The sequence below is a fragment of the Aquila chrysaetos genome, chromosome 23 (genome assembly GCF_900496995.4).
Source record: "Aquila chrysaetos chrysaetos chromosome 23, bAquChr1.4, whole genome shotgun sequence".
Taxonomy (NCBI): domain Eukaryota; kingdom Metazoa; phylum Chordata; class Aves; order Accipitriformes; family Accipitridae; genus Aquila; species Aquila chrysaetos.
The window spans coordinates 16,523,577-16,543,641 of NC_044026.1; the positions used below are offsets into that span (position 1 = coordinate 16,523,577).

General features: G+C 40.9%; 1 protein-coding gene across 7 annotated transcripts in view; it reads left to right on the forward strand.

Annotated features, from left to right (window-relative positions):
- The window catches only part of TBL1X (transducin beta like 1 X-linked), a 203,647-nt gene that overhangs the window by 152,828 nt on the left and 30,754 nt on the right, over positions 1-20,065 (forward strand). For all 7 annotated transcript variants that reach the window (XM_041119497.1, XM_029999175.2, XM_029999174.2 and 4 more), the window contains 2 exons: positions 11,014-11,159; positions 14,094-14,343. In XM_041119497.1, the coding sequence (XP_040975431.1) occupies positions 11,014-11,159; positions 14,094-14,343 (396 nt within the window). The remainder of the gene's footprint in view (positions 1-11,013; positions 11,160-14,093; positions 14,344-20,065) is intronic.

The window sequence follows — 20,065 nt, forward strand, 5'->3', positions numbered from 1 at the left end:
CCCCTCCACTGACCTGCTGGCAACGCTTTTTGTAGCACAGCTCAGGATGCTGTTGGCTTTCCTTGCTGCAAGGGCACATTGCTGGCTCCCATTCAACTAGCCCAGCCTCCTCCTGCTCAATGCTGGGGAGCCTCAAAGATCTTTTAAAGAACCTATACATAAAGGTGCTGTTAAACATGATAGTCATTGGAATGCTCTTGAAGCTCTGTACATAGCTATGCTCTAATAGTAAGGATGGAGACCTTTTGTTTGCTGAGGGAAAAATATAGCCTTGAAATGACATCCTGCCAGCCAAAGATAAAACACACATTTTAGTGTTGTTTCAGTAACAATCTATGCGTGCGTTATTTGTGTCTACTTACGTGTTATCACTGGCTCTTGGGCCGCATGTATTCCACCTGCAGTATAGAGTAACTATAGTTCATAGACCAAACTCAGCTGCACTGAGAGAAAGACGCTTGTGTATTTGCTTAGCTTCTCTTAGCACAGGTACTTTTGCAAAGTAAATACTGTGTACAGTACCTCACAGCAGATGTTAAAAGGTTATAGTCCTAAAATGTATTTAAATCCTCTGAGAAAAGACTATTACAGGTGTGCTGGGACAATATTTAACATTCAAAGTAGTGTTTATGAAAGTATAGGTGAATATGTATCTCTAAATGCAGTATGAATGAAATCCTAACTATATTATTCAGGAACTGCTGTTAAGACTGAAGGCAGGGCTTCTTTTGCCTTTTCAGCTGTACGATGGCGAGGCTTTGGAACAATACAAACTATTTTTAATTCTCATGGTTTAGCACAGATCTGATTTGTGAGCATGCAGCCCTATTTATATGATATGTTATCCTCATTAAGGCCAGCCTACTCAATTAAAATGAAATGACTTAAGCTTATGATCCAAATCTCTGATATACTGGAAGTTGGATGTAGAACCAACACTTGTTGGTTGACCTTTCATGAATTATTTGAGATAAATAAAACCACAGTGGTGTTCTAGGAGTGGAATATGTGTTAAAGTGACTCTTGGATAAGAGCACCAGAGAAATTTGACCAAACAAAAGTTTTGGTTTAAATAAAAGAGTTTCCTAAAAGTCACCCCAGAATGAACATTCCTATCTAGTGAGAAACCATCTGTAACTATATATATTGCATATAATGTAACATAATACATATAACCCCCCCCCAGCATAATATGTACGTGGTAAAAATAGTGTACTATCAAAAGGGTGTATAAGGGGTTTTAATAAACTGCTGCTCCTTCTTTTTTTTTTCTTTAATCTCTCCCCTGCTTTCTGTATTTCTTCAAAATGAGGGAGGAGGTGACTGTATGATTCCCGAAACAGTGAGACTAACTCTGACTTTGAAATGATACTTAGTAGTTGGAGGATGGATGACTGCTGAAAAGACAAATCCATTTCTCAAATAAGAACTGTATTGTTATGCACAGTTTTTGTCTCTGCTAGTAACCGTTTATTCTCTTTGCAAATACTAAGTACATTTTAAGAAAATCAGGGTCAGCATTAGAAGACAGCAAGCTTTATTGGGCTGCGGTTCCAAAACCATTTTTTTTTAACTTATCAAAGCTGTAGATCTTGGGAAGGATGAAGCTGATAGGTTAAAGGTAAATGCTTTTCCCAGTTTCCTTTAAAGGTAAGCAAATTGGTTTCTAAGCCAACAGCACCTGCATGAGTCAAAACCACTGTTGTGGTTTAACTCCAGCCAGCGACTCAGCCCCACGCAGCCGCTCGCTCACTCCCCCTCAGTGGGATGGGGGAGAGAACTGGAAGAGTAAAAGTGAGAAAACTCGTGGGCTGAGATAAGAACAGTTTAATAGGTAAAGCAAAAGCTGCGCAGAAGCAAAGCAAAGCAAGGAATTCATTCCCCACTTCCCATGGGCAGGCAGGTGTTCAGCCATCTCCAGGACAGCAGGGCTCCAGCACGCGGAACGGTGACTGGGGAAGACAAACGCCATCACTCCGAACGTCCCCCCCTTCCTTCTCCTTCCCCCAGCTTTATCTGCTGATCATGACGTCCCATGGTCTGGGACATCCCTCGGGTCAGTTTGGGTCAGCTGTCCCGGCTGTGTCCCCTCCAACTCCTTGTGCCCCCCCAGCCTGCTCGCTGGTGGGGTGGGGGGAGAAGGAGAAAAGCCCTTGGCTCGGTGTGAGCACTGCTCAGCAGTGACGAAAACATCCCTGTGTTGTCAGCCCTGTTTGGATCACAGATCCAGAACATAGTCCCATATTAGCTACTGTGAAGAAAATTAACTCTATCCCAGCCAAAACCAGCACAACCATATTGCGTACTTTTTTTGTAGAACAGTGAATACTAGCAGTATTTGATGGTCCGCTTCTCAAAATCTGAATTCCACAATGAGGAGGAAAAAATATTTTTACAGCTAAAGAAGTTACTGGTTTTGTCATACTTCGTTCTGGTTATATTTTAAAAGAATGTAATAAGCTTTATGAGAGCCATTTTTGTGTGCTTTTATATGCACAGACTTAAAGTTTTGTGACCAGATATCTACTTTATATACATCTGTATAAATGATAATTTCAAATGTTTTGTGGTGTAGTTCAACAGGTCGTTTTGACAACTTCTTTCTCTGTATCTTTTACCCCGTTGCATAACAACAGCAATATAAATGCCATGTAAGAAAAGCAATACTTGGTGCAGAATTTTGTAAGTTCCCGTGAAGGAAAAAAATACACTGAGTACCTTGTTCTTTTGCCATTTGCAAAACCCTGCTTACTTCGTATTTCCTTCTAGGTCTCTTCACAGTTTTTTAAACTTGGCTATTTTAATTTTTCTTTGGCCTGAAAGTTGCCATACAGCGTTGGATCTCAGACACTGAGCAAACATGGTGATTTTTAAGTTACACAAACATAAACAATTACACCTTTGCAAATTTATTCCGTAGCACGGATTTTGATTCTGACCACTTCATGTCCTGTTTTTTAAAGCTTGCATAAATGCATTATTCTAGGGGTATTAAGAAAATAGGATGTTGGGTGGAAGGCAGATACTATAGGCCAAGACGGCTTTGCTAGTAAAACCAGTGAAGTGCTACATATTTGTCAACTTACTCCTTTTTCTTACGGTTCTCCAGGCCCAGTGAAAGAAGCTGTATCTTGCAGCTTTGCAAGTTTTGCTAATAACCTGCACACTGGGGACTCTCTGCCTGCAGAGCTATGACAGTTACAAATCACCCCTCGTCACACCAAACCAGCGTAGCTGTATTAGGAGTCTGTTTGTAGTCACCACCAGCAGAAACCATCCTGGTGTGGAAGTTCCTGAATGCCCACTGAGTGTCAGCTGTGGTGTCCTACTTGCCACCGCTTATAGGTGTATATTAGAACTGATAGAAGAACATAGCGTATGGAAATAAATTGTGAAGTACACATGACTGTGAAAGTCTCTTCTATAAATGTGACCCTTAAAACGATGCATGTCTCTTCGGATGTTGCACAGACAGGGCTAAAAGATAACAGCATCCCATATAATTTAGAAAGAAAATATTATTATTTTTTCCTTGCCATGGCCTTTGTAAGTTATTTCAAACCTTGCCTGTAGTTCCATTAAATTGCTAGATCTGTGTTGACATTTATTCGCAATTGTCAGTCTAATTTACACAGTGAGTGAAAAAGGGGATTATTCAGACCTTGTTTGCAAAAGATTTTAAGTTCCTCTTTCCATTGCTCATGCTCTGTTTTCTGTCTGTATCATATTTCTTTTTGTTAATTTGCAGCCCTCAGAAAGGCTTAAACAGTGAGTGCCAAGTACTGCTCATCAAAAGATCATTTCCAAGTTGTATTAATCTTTTCCAACATATTTTCCTGCATGAAAAAGAAAAAAAACCTGCCAAAAACATTCTTTGGCACATAATAAAATAATTTTGGGTAGCAGACATTTACTCTGAATTCTTGGCAGAAGGTGAACAGGTCAGATATCCAAGAAAAAAGGGTGTAACATTTATTATTAGTGAAAATTGCTTCTACAAAACTTTGGGTAACCAGGCACACTATAATTTTGGCAACTGACACAACCTACAGCTAGGGATCCTTTCTTTATATTTCCCAGGGACTGTGAAAGAGCTTGTAATACAGGACACATTTCCCAGAGTTCTGGAAATAATTTTAATCGTTCAGCAATCCTAATCTTGAAACAAATGTACAAGCCCTATTGTTCAGCTGATTTTTCTAAAAATATATTTCAACTGCAGTTCTCTACTTTAAATTGCTAATGTGTGTCCTTGTTAAGCCCTTTATGTAATTGCGAAGGTAAGTCTTCAAAAATAAGCAGACGCTGCCAAAACCAGAGAGGCACTCCAGGATGTATTACTGAGAAAGAAAAAGCTCAGCTAGGAGAAGAATCTCAGTCTGCTGTGAGTAATAAACAAGATGTGGTGTAGGATTTTTGCCCACCTGTTTTTTTTTTTTAACTGTTTGTAGAACCTTATCAGTGGCTTGAGGCACCAGACACTTACTAACTGCAAGCAAACGTAATTCGAAGAAACTGGTGTCCTTTTTGTGACGCCTTGGCATAAGTACACTAGGGTTTTACGACCATATTTTTACAGATACATAATTACACTTAGACAGAAATCTAAGGAGAAGCAAGGGTAGGGATCCATGCTACAGTCTCAGTTCTCACTCAGTGCATCATACTAGACTCTAAAATGGCAGCTACAGTTAAGTACAGTGAAGAACATCATTGTATTCTCTTGGACAGTGGGCAAGAAATTATGTCATTTACCTCAGGAGTTAGATTAGCATGTGTTAGGGCCAGGATTAAGAAAATATAGTTGCACTAAGTTAAACTGTTTGCTTCTGGTTTTGCAGCCAGAAGTTGCATTCAAATATGCCCTTAGTGCTATGTGTCCCTTGCTTCTCTACACTGGTAAATCTAGACGTACAGAAGTCTTAATTTAGTGTTAACTGTGCTGTTTGTATGTCATTAGTATTTGGAGGAAATGATTTTGTTAATGGTCGTATTTCACTCTTCTTTAGTGGAATTGTTTTAAACTGCAGTGGTGGGGCTCTAATTTATTTCAGAACACCATGTTGCACCACTCTTGCCTTCCTGCTTAGATGGCACTCCCAAGAACCAGACGTCAAACTTGGGAAGATGTTTTTCCACTGGTTGCATCTGCTTTCTTTGGCAAACAGTTGTGTGGGCAGCTTTGTAGTTACTTGGTTTTGGTAATATGGTAAAGCAGCTGATGGGACTGTGTGGGGACATTTTTCCTCCTGCGTGTGATTTTCTTTTGGCTCATTACGCTGTGGAATGTTTCTACTTGATGTGTCTAAATCTCCCAGGATTTTTGCCAATATACCCATTTATGGTCATAAAGATGACTTTCCTTTAGCCCCTCACAACCACCTTTTTTTCCCTGCAGCCTGTACAGCTGTAGTCAGCTCTTGCGTGCCTTCCGTTCTTGCATGAATTTTACATCGGTCAGAGTCTCAGTGGTAGTGCCAAGTACAAGACTACCTTAAGAAAACAGGCACCCATACAGCCAGAAAACTTGAGATTGCCAGTGGATCCCATTATAGCAGTTGCAGGTTGGTTCTACTGAGCCAGAAGTTTTAATCATTTCTAAAACCTTGCTCATTTTTGTATCCTGTACCTGCCAAATACTTTTGAAGAGAACAGCGTGTTACTTCAGAGATGAGGACTGAAAGAGCTGGTATTGGGAGTTCCCAAAAAGAAAGACAACACAATGTCAGAGAAATCAATGAAATAAGAAATGTTGGTTATTTCCACCTGGAGATGGTTAAATTGTTACAGAAAAAGAAGGGATTGTCAGATAGTTTATGCGTCCTTGTTTATTTTTTTTCTCTCTTTCTATTGAGGTAATAACATCACTAATTTAGTGATTTCTGGAAACTGAATGCAAGATCCCTGTATTTGAAAACCTCCATCTGGACTGCTTGAGTTAAAGAAATAGGAAAATTTATTAAAGGAATTGACAGAGACCTCTGTATGAAATCTCACTATTTTCCAAGACAAAGGGCCACACTGGGCATTAGTTATACAAAGACTTGTAGGAACGGGTTGTTACTTGTAGTCAGTGTTGGGATAGAGACTGTTCATCGTAGAGATGCCTGAGATGTGTGTGAAAGGCAATTTGATGTTCATAATTCTTTATTCTCTGTTTCATTCTACAGTAACAAATGTTTCAGTGAAAAATCTTACAGTATGAATAATTAAACTGAGTAATTTGCAAATAACTTAGAAACATCTGGGTTTTTAAAAGTTATTTGAACAGTATACTAGTTAGATTTACCAGAGAAAACTAAGTCCAGTTAGCTCACAAACAAAATTTCTGCAGTATTCAACAGATTGCTTAACTATTGCTAATCAGGGCATTCCCGAGGTAATTCCTGAGTAACCGGCAAAGACTGAAACGCTTCAGAAGTCATTGCTTCCACAGACCCCTCTTTGTCATTGCCCTCACCCGTACGAACGCAGCAGTAGGTACTGTAGCTGTTACAATTTAAGATTGCAATTTAAACAAGACTGCTTTTTACGGTGCTAAAGGGATCAGAAAATGAAAGGAGCACTTAGTGAATGTCAGTTAGCTGGATCTGTGATTGCCAGATGAGCTAGCGTGGGGAATACGCGGCAGCACCCCAGTTGCGTGCCTAAAAGGAAGAATCCTTCACTCCCAGAAGAGGTGAGACACATCTCTGGAGAAGACAAGGCATTCCCCAGGCTGCGTGGCTGCCCAGTGCCCTTTCTACGCCTACATTTGACAGGCATTTCTGCCACGAACCAGGCATATTACAAACAATTAAAACTACGTAGCCTGCAGATCAAACAAGCACACAAGGAGGAACATTATGTTCATTTAATGATCGATGACAAATCTTGTTTTAAGGGGAGGCCATTTTTAACTGAAAAAGGAGCAGCCAAGGGAAAAAAATCTCGATCATCTCCATTATTGCAGTTACAGCAAAATCTATCAGTGAAATTCTACAAAACACGTCCCTACGTACACATTTTTTGGCACTGCCTAGGGCAAGAATTCCCCAGTGGCAGTGTATGTGCCACTGAGAGTATATACAGACACCTCGGTGTGGGAAAAGATGCAGCACAGACCAGGACCTGTTACCACTGTCGGTACAAAAAAGTGCAGGAATCTCTCAGTGAAGAATTTCAGTCAGTTTTCAAGTCAAAAACACTTGCATAACAATTTTTGCAGTTGGGGGGGTGTCATTTAAGTCATTTTTTCTGCATTCATTATTTCCTCTATGCTTTTATGCTCTGTAATATCTTTCAAGACTGACTATTCCACAGTTGATAAGTCCACCTCCCTTTAAGGTGATCATACCAAGATCTGTGCTGTTCATTTGAATTTTTTTTTCATGTATGATAATGTATTTACAGATTATACATAGTTTGATGGTTTATGTTTTCCCATCTTTTTTGAGGTAGAAAAAACCTCGAAGCCATTCTCTTAAGCCTGCTGAAAGATGCCGTTTAAGGCACTGGTCATGTCACAGCACAAGTGACTGGTTCACTGGTATGAAACCGGTTCAGTGTGTGGCTGTGCTCTCTGCCCTCCGGCCCTTTGTGTTCATGTCTTTAACCTTAAAAGCTCATAGTCTCATTGCATGTGTCCTCGAAGGGTTTACTACATTAAGATTTCATTTATTGGTGCTATTTGAATAGAAATTACTGTTTTATAGAGTGATTATTATGGTCACCAAAATGACAAAATTTATGACAAATAATGCATACAGACACAGATTTGCAACTGTCATTCATTTCACTGCTACTATAGCATTTTGAGTTTGGGTCTGTTGCATTTTTATGTGATCCCTACTGCATCCTTTCTTCAGATCCCCACTTGCAGAGCACCTTCTGTCTGCTCTCGCTCCCCAACTGCCTTGACAGCCTGCACAGAGTCACTGGAGGAGGAGGGGTGCTCGTGTCTTGGCTTTGCATTCCCCAGTGTGGTTTTATGCACTTAGAAGGAAGGCCAAATTAACATTTGTAACACAAGCTAACATTTAAAAAAACTTGCCTTTGTTTAATAGAAATCACCTTTTTGTAAGACTGAACTATAGAGCTGCAACATTGCTGTATAATTCAGTGTACCCACATTGCAGAGCCCTGAAGAGAGCTGGTGACATCTGGTAACTATAAAAGCAAAGCTCAAGTGATTCTTCAGCGTTATCAGAAACCTGATGTGGGTACAGCTTCATTCAGGATTTTGTTAACTGCGTGTGTTACTTTTAAAACTGGTCTACTTTCCTATGAGCCTTATATAAATGCTATGGTAGTACAAGAAATCAGAAGGTAATTAGCTGTCGGTCAGTGAGCTGGTTGACTTGTTTCTGTTGTGTTTTTCTTTTGATTACAATTGTATGGGAGGATTTTTCTAAGAGGGGTGAGGAACACAGTGTCTAGCAGCACCCACTTAAGCAGTTTTTGCTTCATTGATTTTCAGTATTTAGATCTTACCAGATAAGATTTTAGGAAAGTTTGTCACAACTGCTGGAGATGCGTGAGTGAGATTGCTCTTCAGTGACAGCATAGCCAGGAGTTTTGTGTCTCCTCACCTAACAGGTGCTTTGGTAATAGTTTCTTAGCATTGAGAGAAGCAGTAGAATAACAAGATTAATTGCAATAGCACAACTGGGTTTTGTGCTGAGAAGTTCCTTCTCTCACATGCAGTGAGGTGAGATGTGTTGCTCTTAAGGGATGTGGCAACTCAAGGATGAGAGGTACAAAGTCAGAGTTAAAAGTAAGCCTACTGTAGATCCGCAGTAATGATTTTCCTTTTTTTATATTTTCTATCGATGTTTGTTGGTTGCCATTTTTATGCCATCTGCCTTTTGACTGAATCAGAGACCACGTTACAATTTTCTGAGCTGCCGAGTCACAAACTAGCTGCTGGCTTTTTTAGCAGTCAACTTCAGTGCTTCTGGACAACAGCTTAATTTTCCCATTCTTCTCCATTCTTAAGTAGATTTGCTGACTTATCTGCCATGCATTTTAAAGTCCATTCCTTTTCAAGAAGGTATTGTTACTGTTGTTGTTGATTAGTTTAAATACACATAAATTAAGAGGGATCTGATTCTCTAATTCTGGTTAGTTGCATGCCATGTATTGATATATACATAGAGATTTCAGTGTTCAGTGATCAAGCCTGAGCTCTCTTAGACGCAGGCCGTGTGTGCTCAGTGCTTGATTTCTTCCTCATTGTGGTGTCCAGTAATGTGCTTACATGTCCTACAAAACTAATAACGAGGGAAAAACATTGCCCTGCAGATTGCTGTTTTGGATGCAGCAGGAGGTCCAGCAGCTCATAAACTAGACCAGGACATAAAGAGCAATACAGGATAGGAATTGGACCAGGGATTAGAGAAATGATACTGCAGTTTTTCAGGTGTTTTTTCCTGTGCTTTATTTTTATGCCTTGTAACCCTACGTAATTCTGCTCATAGGTGGACCTGCCACTTCCTAAAAAGTGTCCAAAGCATCCCAACCATCCCCCAAAACTGGGGGAGTACCAGGAAGGGAAGGTAGCGTTGGGAAGGCAGAGGATAAGAGGCTGTTACCAGGAACAGGAGAAAAACAGTGGCAAAATAAAATGTGTAGGGGGAGAGAATCATAGAGAAATACATACCTTGGTTTCAAATGTGGGAGGCATTCTGTTTCTCAGCTTGTTTTTGCTATCTATCTATGATCATAATTGAGCTAGCTGCAAAAAGGATCTTGAAAACAATCTGAGTGAGAGAGAAAGCATTACTGTGGAGCGAGCCCAAAATCCCGTCCTCCAGCCCACACATAATTGGACATTGCAGTGATATGGGGGAAATCCCTTAACGGACAAAACTATAAATGAAACTACTGTTGACAAGGGGAAGAGGCGCAGCTATATTTAACGGAAGGATTTTCATTTGAGAGTTGCTTTCTTTTTCTTCCTTTTTTTTTTCTTTTTTTTTTCTTTTCTTTCTTGTCTAGTCAGTGGAGACTGTGAGGGCTCTTCCTGTTTGAGACAGTGCATGGGTGGTTTCCCCAAGGCTTTTAATGTTAGATTAATGCTCTGGAGACAGTGTGGTGATAAATGGGTTCCTACAGTTATATCTACATCCTGTTCCCCCTTCCCCCTCCCGCATCTGCCCCTACGTACAGTCACCCTGCAGCGCTCGCCTTCATACCCAGCAACAGTTTTGAGCAGCTTCAGCCAGGATTTAAGGCACCGGTCTTCAAAATCTGGCCACCAAAATTCTTTAATTGTCAGTGCCGTCACCTTCATTACCTCTTACTTCTCAGACAATGACAAAAATGATACAGGAACGAGAAAGATTTCTGGTTAAAGGACGGGCCGCCGCACCGGCTTGTCGTCTGCTGCTTCGCAGATCCCAACTAATTACTTTTGCTATTACTGTTCACTTTCAGAAAATAGATTTACAGGAGTGGCCTTTCTGTTGTTTCACATTTTAATGGGAATGCTCTGCACATCATATTGTACTCAGCAATAAATGAGCAGAGGATTTGAAATCTCTTCCCTGGTACAAGGGAATGGCTCCCCTGTGTCAGCTGCATCTATGCCTTGATTTCATACAACTGGCACGCTGTTCGGAATTTAAGTATTTAGCTTCAGCAAACACCAACACTGAAATACAGCAAGGGAAATGAAGATTTGAGGCGCTTTTTTTAGCTGGACCTGCCCTTGTGGCTATTCTTATTTTTTATGTGTTTGGTTTTGCTTTCAGTTAGTGCAGTTCTCTGGTTATTTTTCTCTGCGTGCGTTTCCATTTCTATACGGCTTCCCCTATATGTGCAGTGTGTAGGGGAGGGGGCTGGGCGGTGGTGGTGGCAGGGTGGTCAGGATGGCTCTGGTTAACCTCCCTGGCTCCATACAGCCAGCCCATGTCCTTCTGCTTACGCGGCAGCGTCTCTCAGATCTCGGAGCAGAATTATTTTTAGCCCGTGAAGGTGTATCTGGCTGGTGCATTTAGATTTCATGTCATGGCTTCCTTTTCCTGCTCTCAGGTTTCTCCCACTCGGCCTTCACCTTCGGTATTGAGAGCCACATCAGCCAGTCCAACATCAACGGAACACTAGTGCCACCTGCCGCACTCATCTCCATCCTCCAGAAGGGGCTCCAGTATGTGGAGGCCGAGATCAGCATCAACGAAGTAAGTAGCCCCGCCAACGAAGTAAGTAGCCCCGCCAACAAAGTAAGTACGCCCGCCAGCGAAATACGCCCGCCAACGAAGTAAGTAGCCCCGCCAACGAAGTAAGTAGCCCCGCCAGTGAAGTACACCCGCCAACGAAGTAAGTAGCCCCACCAACGAAGTAAGTAGCCCCGCCAACGAAGTAAGTAGCCCCGCCACCACTGGCACAGCTCACACCACTGACCCGGCATGCCGGGGCTGGCGAAGCGAGGTGTCCCAGCAGCCCAGGGACGCAAGCCACCGCTCTGCGGTTTCTCTTGATCTGGTTTAATTTTATTCCTTATATTTTGTCCCATCCCCAGCAGAAAGCTGAAAAGCTCTGAGATCAATACGTATTTCAATTTTTAGCTGTGGCATTTAGGCCTTCTTCGCGCTGCTTACGTGGATTTTATGGTGTTTCCACTACCCCAGTCAACAAATCCGGGGTGCACAGATTCTTGCAGCTAACAAGAAAATGTGTCTGTGTTTACAGTCTTGCATGTTCAAGGTCACAGTGGAATTTGGCAGGAAAAGCCTGCAGTGTAGGTTAAAACTTCACTGCCTGACACCTGCTAGCAGGCAGCACTGCTTGCAAGCCATGAGAAGCCTGATCAAAAATCCACGGAGGTCACTGGAGAGCTTCTGTCTGATTTCAGTGACTTTGGCTCAGATCATTTAAGACCAGGGATCGTCCTCTCATGTACATGGCGAAACGGTTGTGTGTAAATTCTGCCCCTGGCTGGGGCACTGGTTGTCTGTGAGGATTGTATGAGCAGCCACAAAGTGTCTCTGTTCTCCTTGAACTGCCAGGGGAAACAAAGAGGGGATGTGGGAAAAGCCAACATTCTTGTCCTGCCAACCTTAAAGGCGTGATGCTTTGAGAGAGAGTGAAGCATGACAGATAAGCAAGTACTGCATTACAAAATATTTACCATAGATACTCATAATTGACAGAGATCTGTAATAAATATTAATACATAAAAAGCTGTTGTGTTTTCCTCTATAGCTGAATGTAGCATGTGAACAGCATGGGTGAGAACAAAGGAATATAAAATAGAGAAAAGGTTGTGTTGTTTGCTATGTGTAGTTTGGAAACTCATTTGTTTTTATCACTAACATTCTGTGCGGTTTTCTTTTTATGACTCGATACCGTGTTTAAGAGTTGCGTATCTGTCATTTTTTAATTGGGGCAATGACATTTGACATTCGTGCCAAGCTGCGCTTTGATGCAGTTGTAATAACAAACCAGTGTTAGAAATCTGTCCCAATTTGCTGCTACTTAACATTTTGCCCTGTGCCTGAAATTGGAGCTACACAGTTAGAAACTTTCAGCCATGAACAGCACCTATCGGTTCAGGTCGTATGACAGCTGTAGGGAGGGGTCTGCTCCCGAGCATCCAGCTTCAGAACTGGCCGCAGTTGAGAGAACAATCTAAAAATACATGTTGTCACCATTAAGATTTATGTTGCTCTCGTCGTGGTTTGATTCTCTTCAAATATGTACTGTTAAGTACATTACAGCAAAGCAAAGGCCGTTCTTGCTACGTCTGAATGCCAGTAAGGGTTACGTACATGCTTCTGTATGTGTTACGTCTCTATGTGTATTACTCAAGAGCAGCGAGTAATCAGTGAGTCTGTAAACTAACATGTATAAAATTTAAGTATTGTTTGTGATCTGTTAAAGGGCAGTCATGGAAATAGTCCAGTGAGCAGTTTTACAGTTAAAAATGTAAATGCCAAAATCCATTGGCAAACATTTTTTTCATTGTGTAGCAAGGATTTGAGCCAGGATTCAAATAAATGTCTGTAGAGACATTTACGTAAAAAATGTTGAGGAGAAAGAGAGCTTATATTTTTCTTCTTTAATGACTCTCCCCTCCTTTTCTTCCCCATGAGGAAACAAATATGTATTATCTTAATATTGTAATTGTAAGGGGTAATTCAATGACTAGTCCAACAGAAGCATACTAGTCGGCCAAATGGTTATTTTTCTTTATTGTTATTTATTGAAAATTATATTGTCTCCCAGCTACTTCATCTATCCATATCCTATTCTTATCTGCTATTCCTCAAACACAAATCTTTCACTGCTGGGTCTTGAAAATTTCAAAGAATTAAGGGGAGTTTGCAGAAGATCAGTAAAATGGCACTTTACGGAGGCTACTAAAACCTTTTTCCTATATTGAAGATAATAGGAAAGTGAAAGTGAAGTAAAGCTAAGTAGATACAGCAGTTATTGACCTGAGTCTGTATTAAGTCTTAAAAAACAGCCCTTAAAGGTTAACTCGGTTGTTAAACCTGAAGCCTAATTTACAGAAATCAAAATGAAATCCATAACTAGTATGAATAAAACTAGCGGAATACAGGAAAAATAATGGTAAAGCAGTCCTGTACAATCAGCTACAACTGGTGGTACCGGGTTGATGAACGCCACGTAAGAAACCACTGAATTTGTGCATACATCTTATTTTGGCTGAGGTTCATTATTCATCAGCTACTTCCATTTCTATACCTCTGCAAGTGCAGGAAGACAAACAATTCAACCAAAGTCTATTTGCTTTTGTTGTGGCTTTAACCATGACTCTTTTTTTCCAAATACAAAACACAGAGAAACTTTCTGTCATCAAACATTTTTTTTCCCCAACATAATTTTTTTGCATCTGTAAAGTGTTTATGCCTGAATTTTCTATAAAATTACAGTAAATGACTTATCAAACAGATTTCTAAGTGGAACATGAGTACCACCATCTTGGATCTGAGAGGGACGGTCCGTAATAATGTGGCACCATTGGTTTAGTCAAAGTTCAGTATCTTCACACAACCTAGTTTTGTTTCTTTATGTCGTTACCTCTTTGCCGACCTTAAATGGTGAAGATCCTAAACTTGCAGTTTCACTTCTGCTCTTTTTCCCTGCAGGATGGTACAGTATTTGACGGCAGGCCAATAGAATCACTGTCTCTGATAGACGCGGTGATGCCTGATGTTGTTCAGACCCGGCAGCAAGCATTCAGAGAGAAACTAGCTCAGCAACAAGCCAGTGCAGCGGCGGCAGCAGCAGCAACGGCAGCAACAGCGGGAGCAACGACGACTGCTGTTTCCCAGCAGAACACACCAAAGAACGGAGAAGCCACTGTGAATGGAGAGGAGAATGGGGCACATGCAATAAGTAAGGCAACCCATGCAGCTGCTCGCAACTACTGGGCAATTTGAGTTTCAGTAATATTCCTGTGCTTTGTTGGTGTCTGCAAGGCAGTAGAACTCGGAGGAATCATTTCAGGAGGGTAGGGTATTTCTAGAAAGGCTGCTGAGTAAAAATCTTGTTTCACGTCACAGTGCTATGTTTTGGTGGTGTCCCCTCAGAATCCAGAAACTTCAGATATCTTCAGAGTTGCAAGTTGAGGACAGTATCAAGAAGTGGAGCTGTATGCGCTCTCTCATTTTGGCCAGGCTAGGAGGGAGGTGGGTTGAGAGTCTGGGACCCACAAGCCATACCTGTGTAAATGAAGCATGGCCAGAGCATAGCCTTGAGCAGTAACTATCCTGTGATCATCCATAGCCTTGGCATGGTCCGTGGCACAGTTTGGACTATACCAGCTATCCATTCTTGAACAGCATTGCCAAGCACGGGATGGGGAGTCGCATGTGCCAAGGACCGTTCCCAGCAGACAACTTGGATGCAGCCAACCCATCTTGAAGGCACAGAGGAAAGAGTTCCTCGCCTTTTTATTTAATAGCACATGCTTAGTCATACAGTCCACTGCAGATCTCTAATTGAATGTCTTACCTTCCCAAGATTTCCTTAGTCTGTGGGAACAGTCAGTTCTCAAGAGCTCTGAATTCACCTTTGTTTATTGGTGACGGTGGGAGGCGGCGCTCATATCTTAGACATCAAAAGTCAGGCCTATAAAACAAGGAGTCGACATACCTGCTTGTGTAACTAGATCTTGACAACTGTGCTAACATTGTGGGGCAGATATGATTAATGGTTCAGGTTTCTGTGTGCAAGCTGTATTAGGGCACTGGCTAACTTCTGACATGAGACCTTAATGCCTGATTGCCTTCTGAGGAAATTCTAGAGGAACATGCATGGCAGGCTTTGTAGGAAGCCCCAAGAGCTCTTTGGCTTAGACAGGTAACAGGTCAGGACTGTAGTCATGTAACACATTTTATTTGATCTGCAGAGGAGATACCTTTATCAGTATCCGTCTTCTCTTTGATCTGAATAGATTCCTCTGTGGGTCAGTGAGAAAAATGCTTTCAAACCAGGTTTTTCTGCAGAGAATTCCAGTTAGACAGGATAGTTTCCCCTAATAAAACTGCAATTATTTAAATTACATTTTTCATTTAAGAAAGCAATTGTAGAAAAGTTCTAGAAAAAAATGAAAATATTAATCTGCTTTTTGACTACAGATTGCTTAGGTTTTACCTCCAACTGACCTTTTGTTTTGAAATTGAACTTATTTCATATGTGAAGGGGTGCAGACAGAAATGAAAACACTTTTAAATGTATCAAACACTGACATTTTGTTTGTTGACACTTTCCTTCAGCTGATTTGTGAAAATTTGGGGGGAATGTCTTCCTGTGTCAGGACCAAAAAAACCAAATTCTTAAGGTAGAAAACTGATTATCAGTTCATCACTAATACAGAACCACTCAGACTTACTTCCTTCTGATCTGAAGAAACACTCATACTATGGTATTAATAAAAGAAAAGCCTTGCAGATCAGTTCAGTTGTATGACCACACTCTAAGCCTTGATTCTCAGATCTGCCATTTTATTATTAAAAAATAATAATTCTCTCAGCAATTTTTAATAGAAGGATTTTCATGAACAGTTGCAGACCTTCCTTGGAGTGTTGAGGAGAAGTCCTGTATGACTTAATATCATCCAATAGCTCTGTCTGGAGCAGGATGCAAGAACATGATATCGTGTTGTCCAGTAAAATTTCACAGGGGAAGGATATGTGTCAATGAATGAGATTCCACCAGACAGCAAATTTCGAAGCATTACTGTGGCTAAGCAGCCTACCAGGCAGACAAGTTAACTGAGCAGCAGCAATGGGAAGACAGAAAGTCCTTGAGGAGTAGCTGGGCAGCTGGCATGTGTTGTTGACAGCTGCTCTTGTGCCAGGTGGTCATCCTGGGTGGAGAGGTGAGCTCGGCAATCTAAGGAGAAGGAGGCTTTGGAGAGAAGCTGCTGAGAAATCCAGGGATAGCCCGCTCTCTGATCTGTGTGCCTCCCTTGCCTTGGGAGGACTATAACCTTTCTGTCTGAGGCGTTCAGAGGATATCAGCAAGGGGATGTAGCACAACTCAGATGAGGATTATACAGGGGAGATGCACACAGAACTGCAAAACTGGCATTCTCACCCTCGAACAGACCTGTTTAAATAAACTCCAAGAGATCTGCCTCCATAATTATCAGAAACCACTAGAAATAAAGACTAACAAATCTAGCTGGCAATTTACTGGCTGGGTCTGATTAACACTTACAATTGTATTTCCCTCTTTTGTAGTATAGTTAGAAAAATATAGTTACATTAATGAAATAGCAAAAGGGTCATACCCTTCCTTTTCATTGGTTATGCAATGCAAACTGTATATCCAGCCTTAGCTTTTCCCTTATCACCACATTCAGAGAGTCTGTTTAGTCAAGGATAGACTAAGGCAAAGGGTCTGGCAAGATTTTAGCTTAGGACAAAAGGTTTAGGGTAGGATTGGACAAAAGTTTAGGATAGGATGTAAAATAGGTAAGGTGAAAGCTGGGAGACCAGCTGGGTAGAAAAGACCGCTGATACGAAAGGTGTGAGAAACTTCCCAAACCTTCATTTTCACTGTTGTTGGATTCCGCAGAACTGGCATATAGTGGGATGGGTTTGGATAGTGTGCTAGTCCTTAGTCATAACTGTCATAAAAAAGCAGGATGGGGGGAGCAGGTGAAAGAGATGTCTTTGGGAAGTTACCTAGTTTGCATTTATTCTGACATGGAGTTCTCCCTGACACTATAAGTCTTCCCCAAAAAGTGTTAATATATTTAATATATTTTTGTATGTGGTGTTATCAATATAATATGATAGGGTGATTTGATTTAAGAAAGGGAAGAGACAGAAAAAAAATCTAACAATAACAACAGTTTGAGGTGCAGATTCAAATACTAAATAAATAAAATTGCTGCCTTCTCTTGCTGCTTCCTGAGTAGTGTTTTCAGCTTTGGGTCACATTAAAAATTAGTAGAAAAAATAAAAATCAGCATGTAGAAATGGAGCCAAACCTTGGATTGTTTTCCAACTCAAATATTTTTAGTGTCGTTTGTTTCATTATATTTGCAAGGATTGGCTTGGGTTGAAGAAAAATAAAGCTCTGGAAAAAAGACTGAGCCCAGTTCATTTATTATAACTACAGCCGTAAAGAACAACTTCAGTGAAAGCCCTGTCAAAGATTTAAGTGAAAAAACACATTTCCTAAGAAAAGAGAGGGTTAGCACTGGTAAGATCTTAAAAATACATCTTTTTTTAATTTGGAGGAAATAGAGTTAATATTACTCACTGGTATGTTAGAGTTATATTTTTTTTAAAAAAGCTTCATCATAATAGTTTGGGGGAATATGACTTAATTTTCAGTGATGGGGTTTTTAATACGTTTGAGGAAAAAAATTAGAATAATATAGCGTAGATTTAACCAAAGATTCTCTGGCCTTTGGAAAATGGTTTGTGTTAACATTTGGGCAGATGTTTGTCCACTATGTGACCTGCAGACTTCAGTTTTTCACCTATGAGGGTCTGTTGCACTCGGTAGAACTGTCCTCTCTTTCAGAGACACCCTCAGAAGCATTCTTTGTGCAAATGAGGTCTTAACCGAGAGCTTTCTACTCTGAAGATGCTCTAAGAAAAAAGAAGCCTATTCTTGATGGTTACTGTATCATACTTAGCTATTTATTCTCATTCTCCATGCACACACTGTAGCTGCATCCATAGGAAAGCCAAATTTTCACGAGACCAGGGCTCACAAGAGCTCGTGCTGTGTAAGGAGCTCAGCACTCTTATGAGGGTGCTGTCTTGTCCTCAGGGGTTGCCACAGTTCTTTGCTGTTACCATAATCGTATCCGTTTTATATTGCTAGTGTCTATCTGAATCTGAGAAGAGCCTGAAGCAGTATCGGAGACGCATGAACTGTCCCGTTTGTTCAACAGGGCATTTTAATTTTTGTGTTTAACAGTAACACTAAATAAGAACGTTCCTGACTACTGGTGAAAATAGGAAGAAAACACATACAATGTGAGCATTTGCGAACGATTTCTGAAAGACTCCTCATCTTTCCCTCCCTTTTCTCCTGAACCACCAAAGCTATAGTGTCAAAATCATTACTGGAAGACAATAGAAAATAATCCTGCAGGTATTTCATTGCTCCCAGAGGCCAGTCAGTCTTGCATGTACTAATGCAGGTATTAGCCGATCAAGGTTTCTTTTTCACAGCGTGACTATTTGTGGGTTTTTTTCATAGCAGTTAATAACATTCAAAGTGTGTATCTAGGTTCCTCCATCTGGCCATGTACAAACGAAACATATTTCTAAGTATCAGATGGCCTTGCTCTGATAGCACCTTGTGACTCTGGGACCTTGGAGTAATGCTGTTTCTAAGCTGTCATTTGGTTTTATTTGAGAGTGAAAAGCAGCTCTGCCTTCAGAGCCAGGCAGGTAACAGTAGGATCGTATGTGGTAAGAGTAGCATCTCATTTAAATTTTTCAAATTATAACGCTTGAAAGCTCTTCTTGATTTACCCCCAGCTTCCAACTCACACTGTGAACAGGACACAGATGAATGCATAGCCATTACCATGCTGCTGTTTTTCTCATGAAAATATGCTTTCAACCTGGTGATTCTGTGCTGTGCTGAGAAATAGAGGATTGCAAGTTCTAGACTCGTATCTTCTGATGGGTTTTAATAGTGCTTTGCTCGTCATTGCCCTGATTGCTGAGAATAACATATCAAAGTTCCCAGCTGCTAGTGTCAGGCTAAATCTCAAGTACTAGTATATCTTGAAAGTATTAATTTTAGCGGTTATACACATAGGGAATTATCAAGCACAGTGCTTAAATAGGGACTCAGCATAGGTGTAGATTTTACAAATAGGCATTTGTAATATGTTTAGTTTTATGCAACAAGTCCGTAAGTAATAAGCATAGTAAAAAATACAGATATTTTGAATTAGAAATGTGAGCTGTGAAACCACTGTTAGTTGTTTTCTAATTTTGCTACTCAGTGCTATGCTACTCGTTGAATTACATGTGAATTGCATTCCATTCCATCTATGGCATAGGTATGGCACAGACATAGTTAATAGGGTACCTAACCAAATACACAATGAGAAGTGCTACTTGTGTGACTCAGCATAAATTAGGCAGAGCAAAACAGGGTATTTGAAAGCCTGGGTAAGGGTAGAAATCTGGAGATCTTCCTTCCGATGGCAGTTGTGCAACGTCACAGTCTGTTTTGCCAGTCGATGGGCAATAGCTCAGCAGAGCTTGAGTATCAGGACAGATGGCTGATTTTAAATGCCATAAACATGTGGCAATAAAGGAGCATAATTATTCCACTTGCGAACCTATAGATCTCCATATGTGATTAAAGAATGACTAACTAAAAGACTTAACCCAGGAAGAGAACTTGCATTTTGATCAATCAGAGCAGATCGGCTGGCCAAGGCATTGATTAGATAACACGCGGTTGCCTTTCCCCCAGCCTGCCAGCTGTCCGCTCTTGGATATGCTTTCTGCGAAATGGGCCACACTTCTGTGTGTAACATCTGCTGTTTCAGTGTGTTACCTGTCCTTGGTTGGTGTCTTGTTCGCAGAGGATAATAATCTTGCATTGCTGCCAGGAAGCGTAG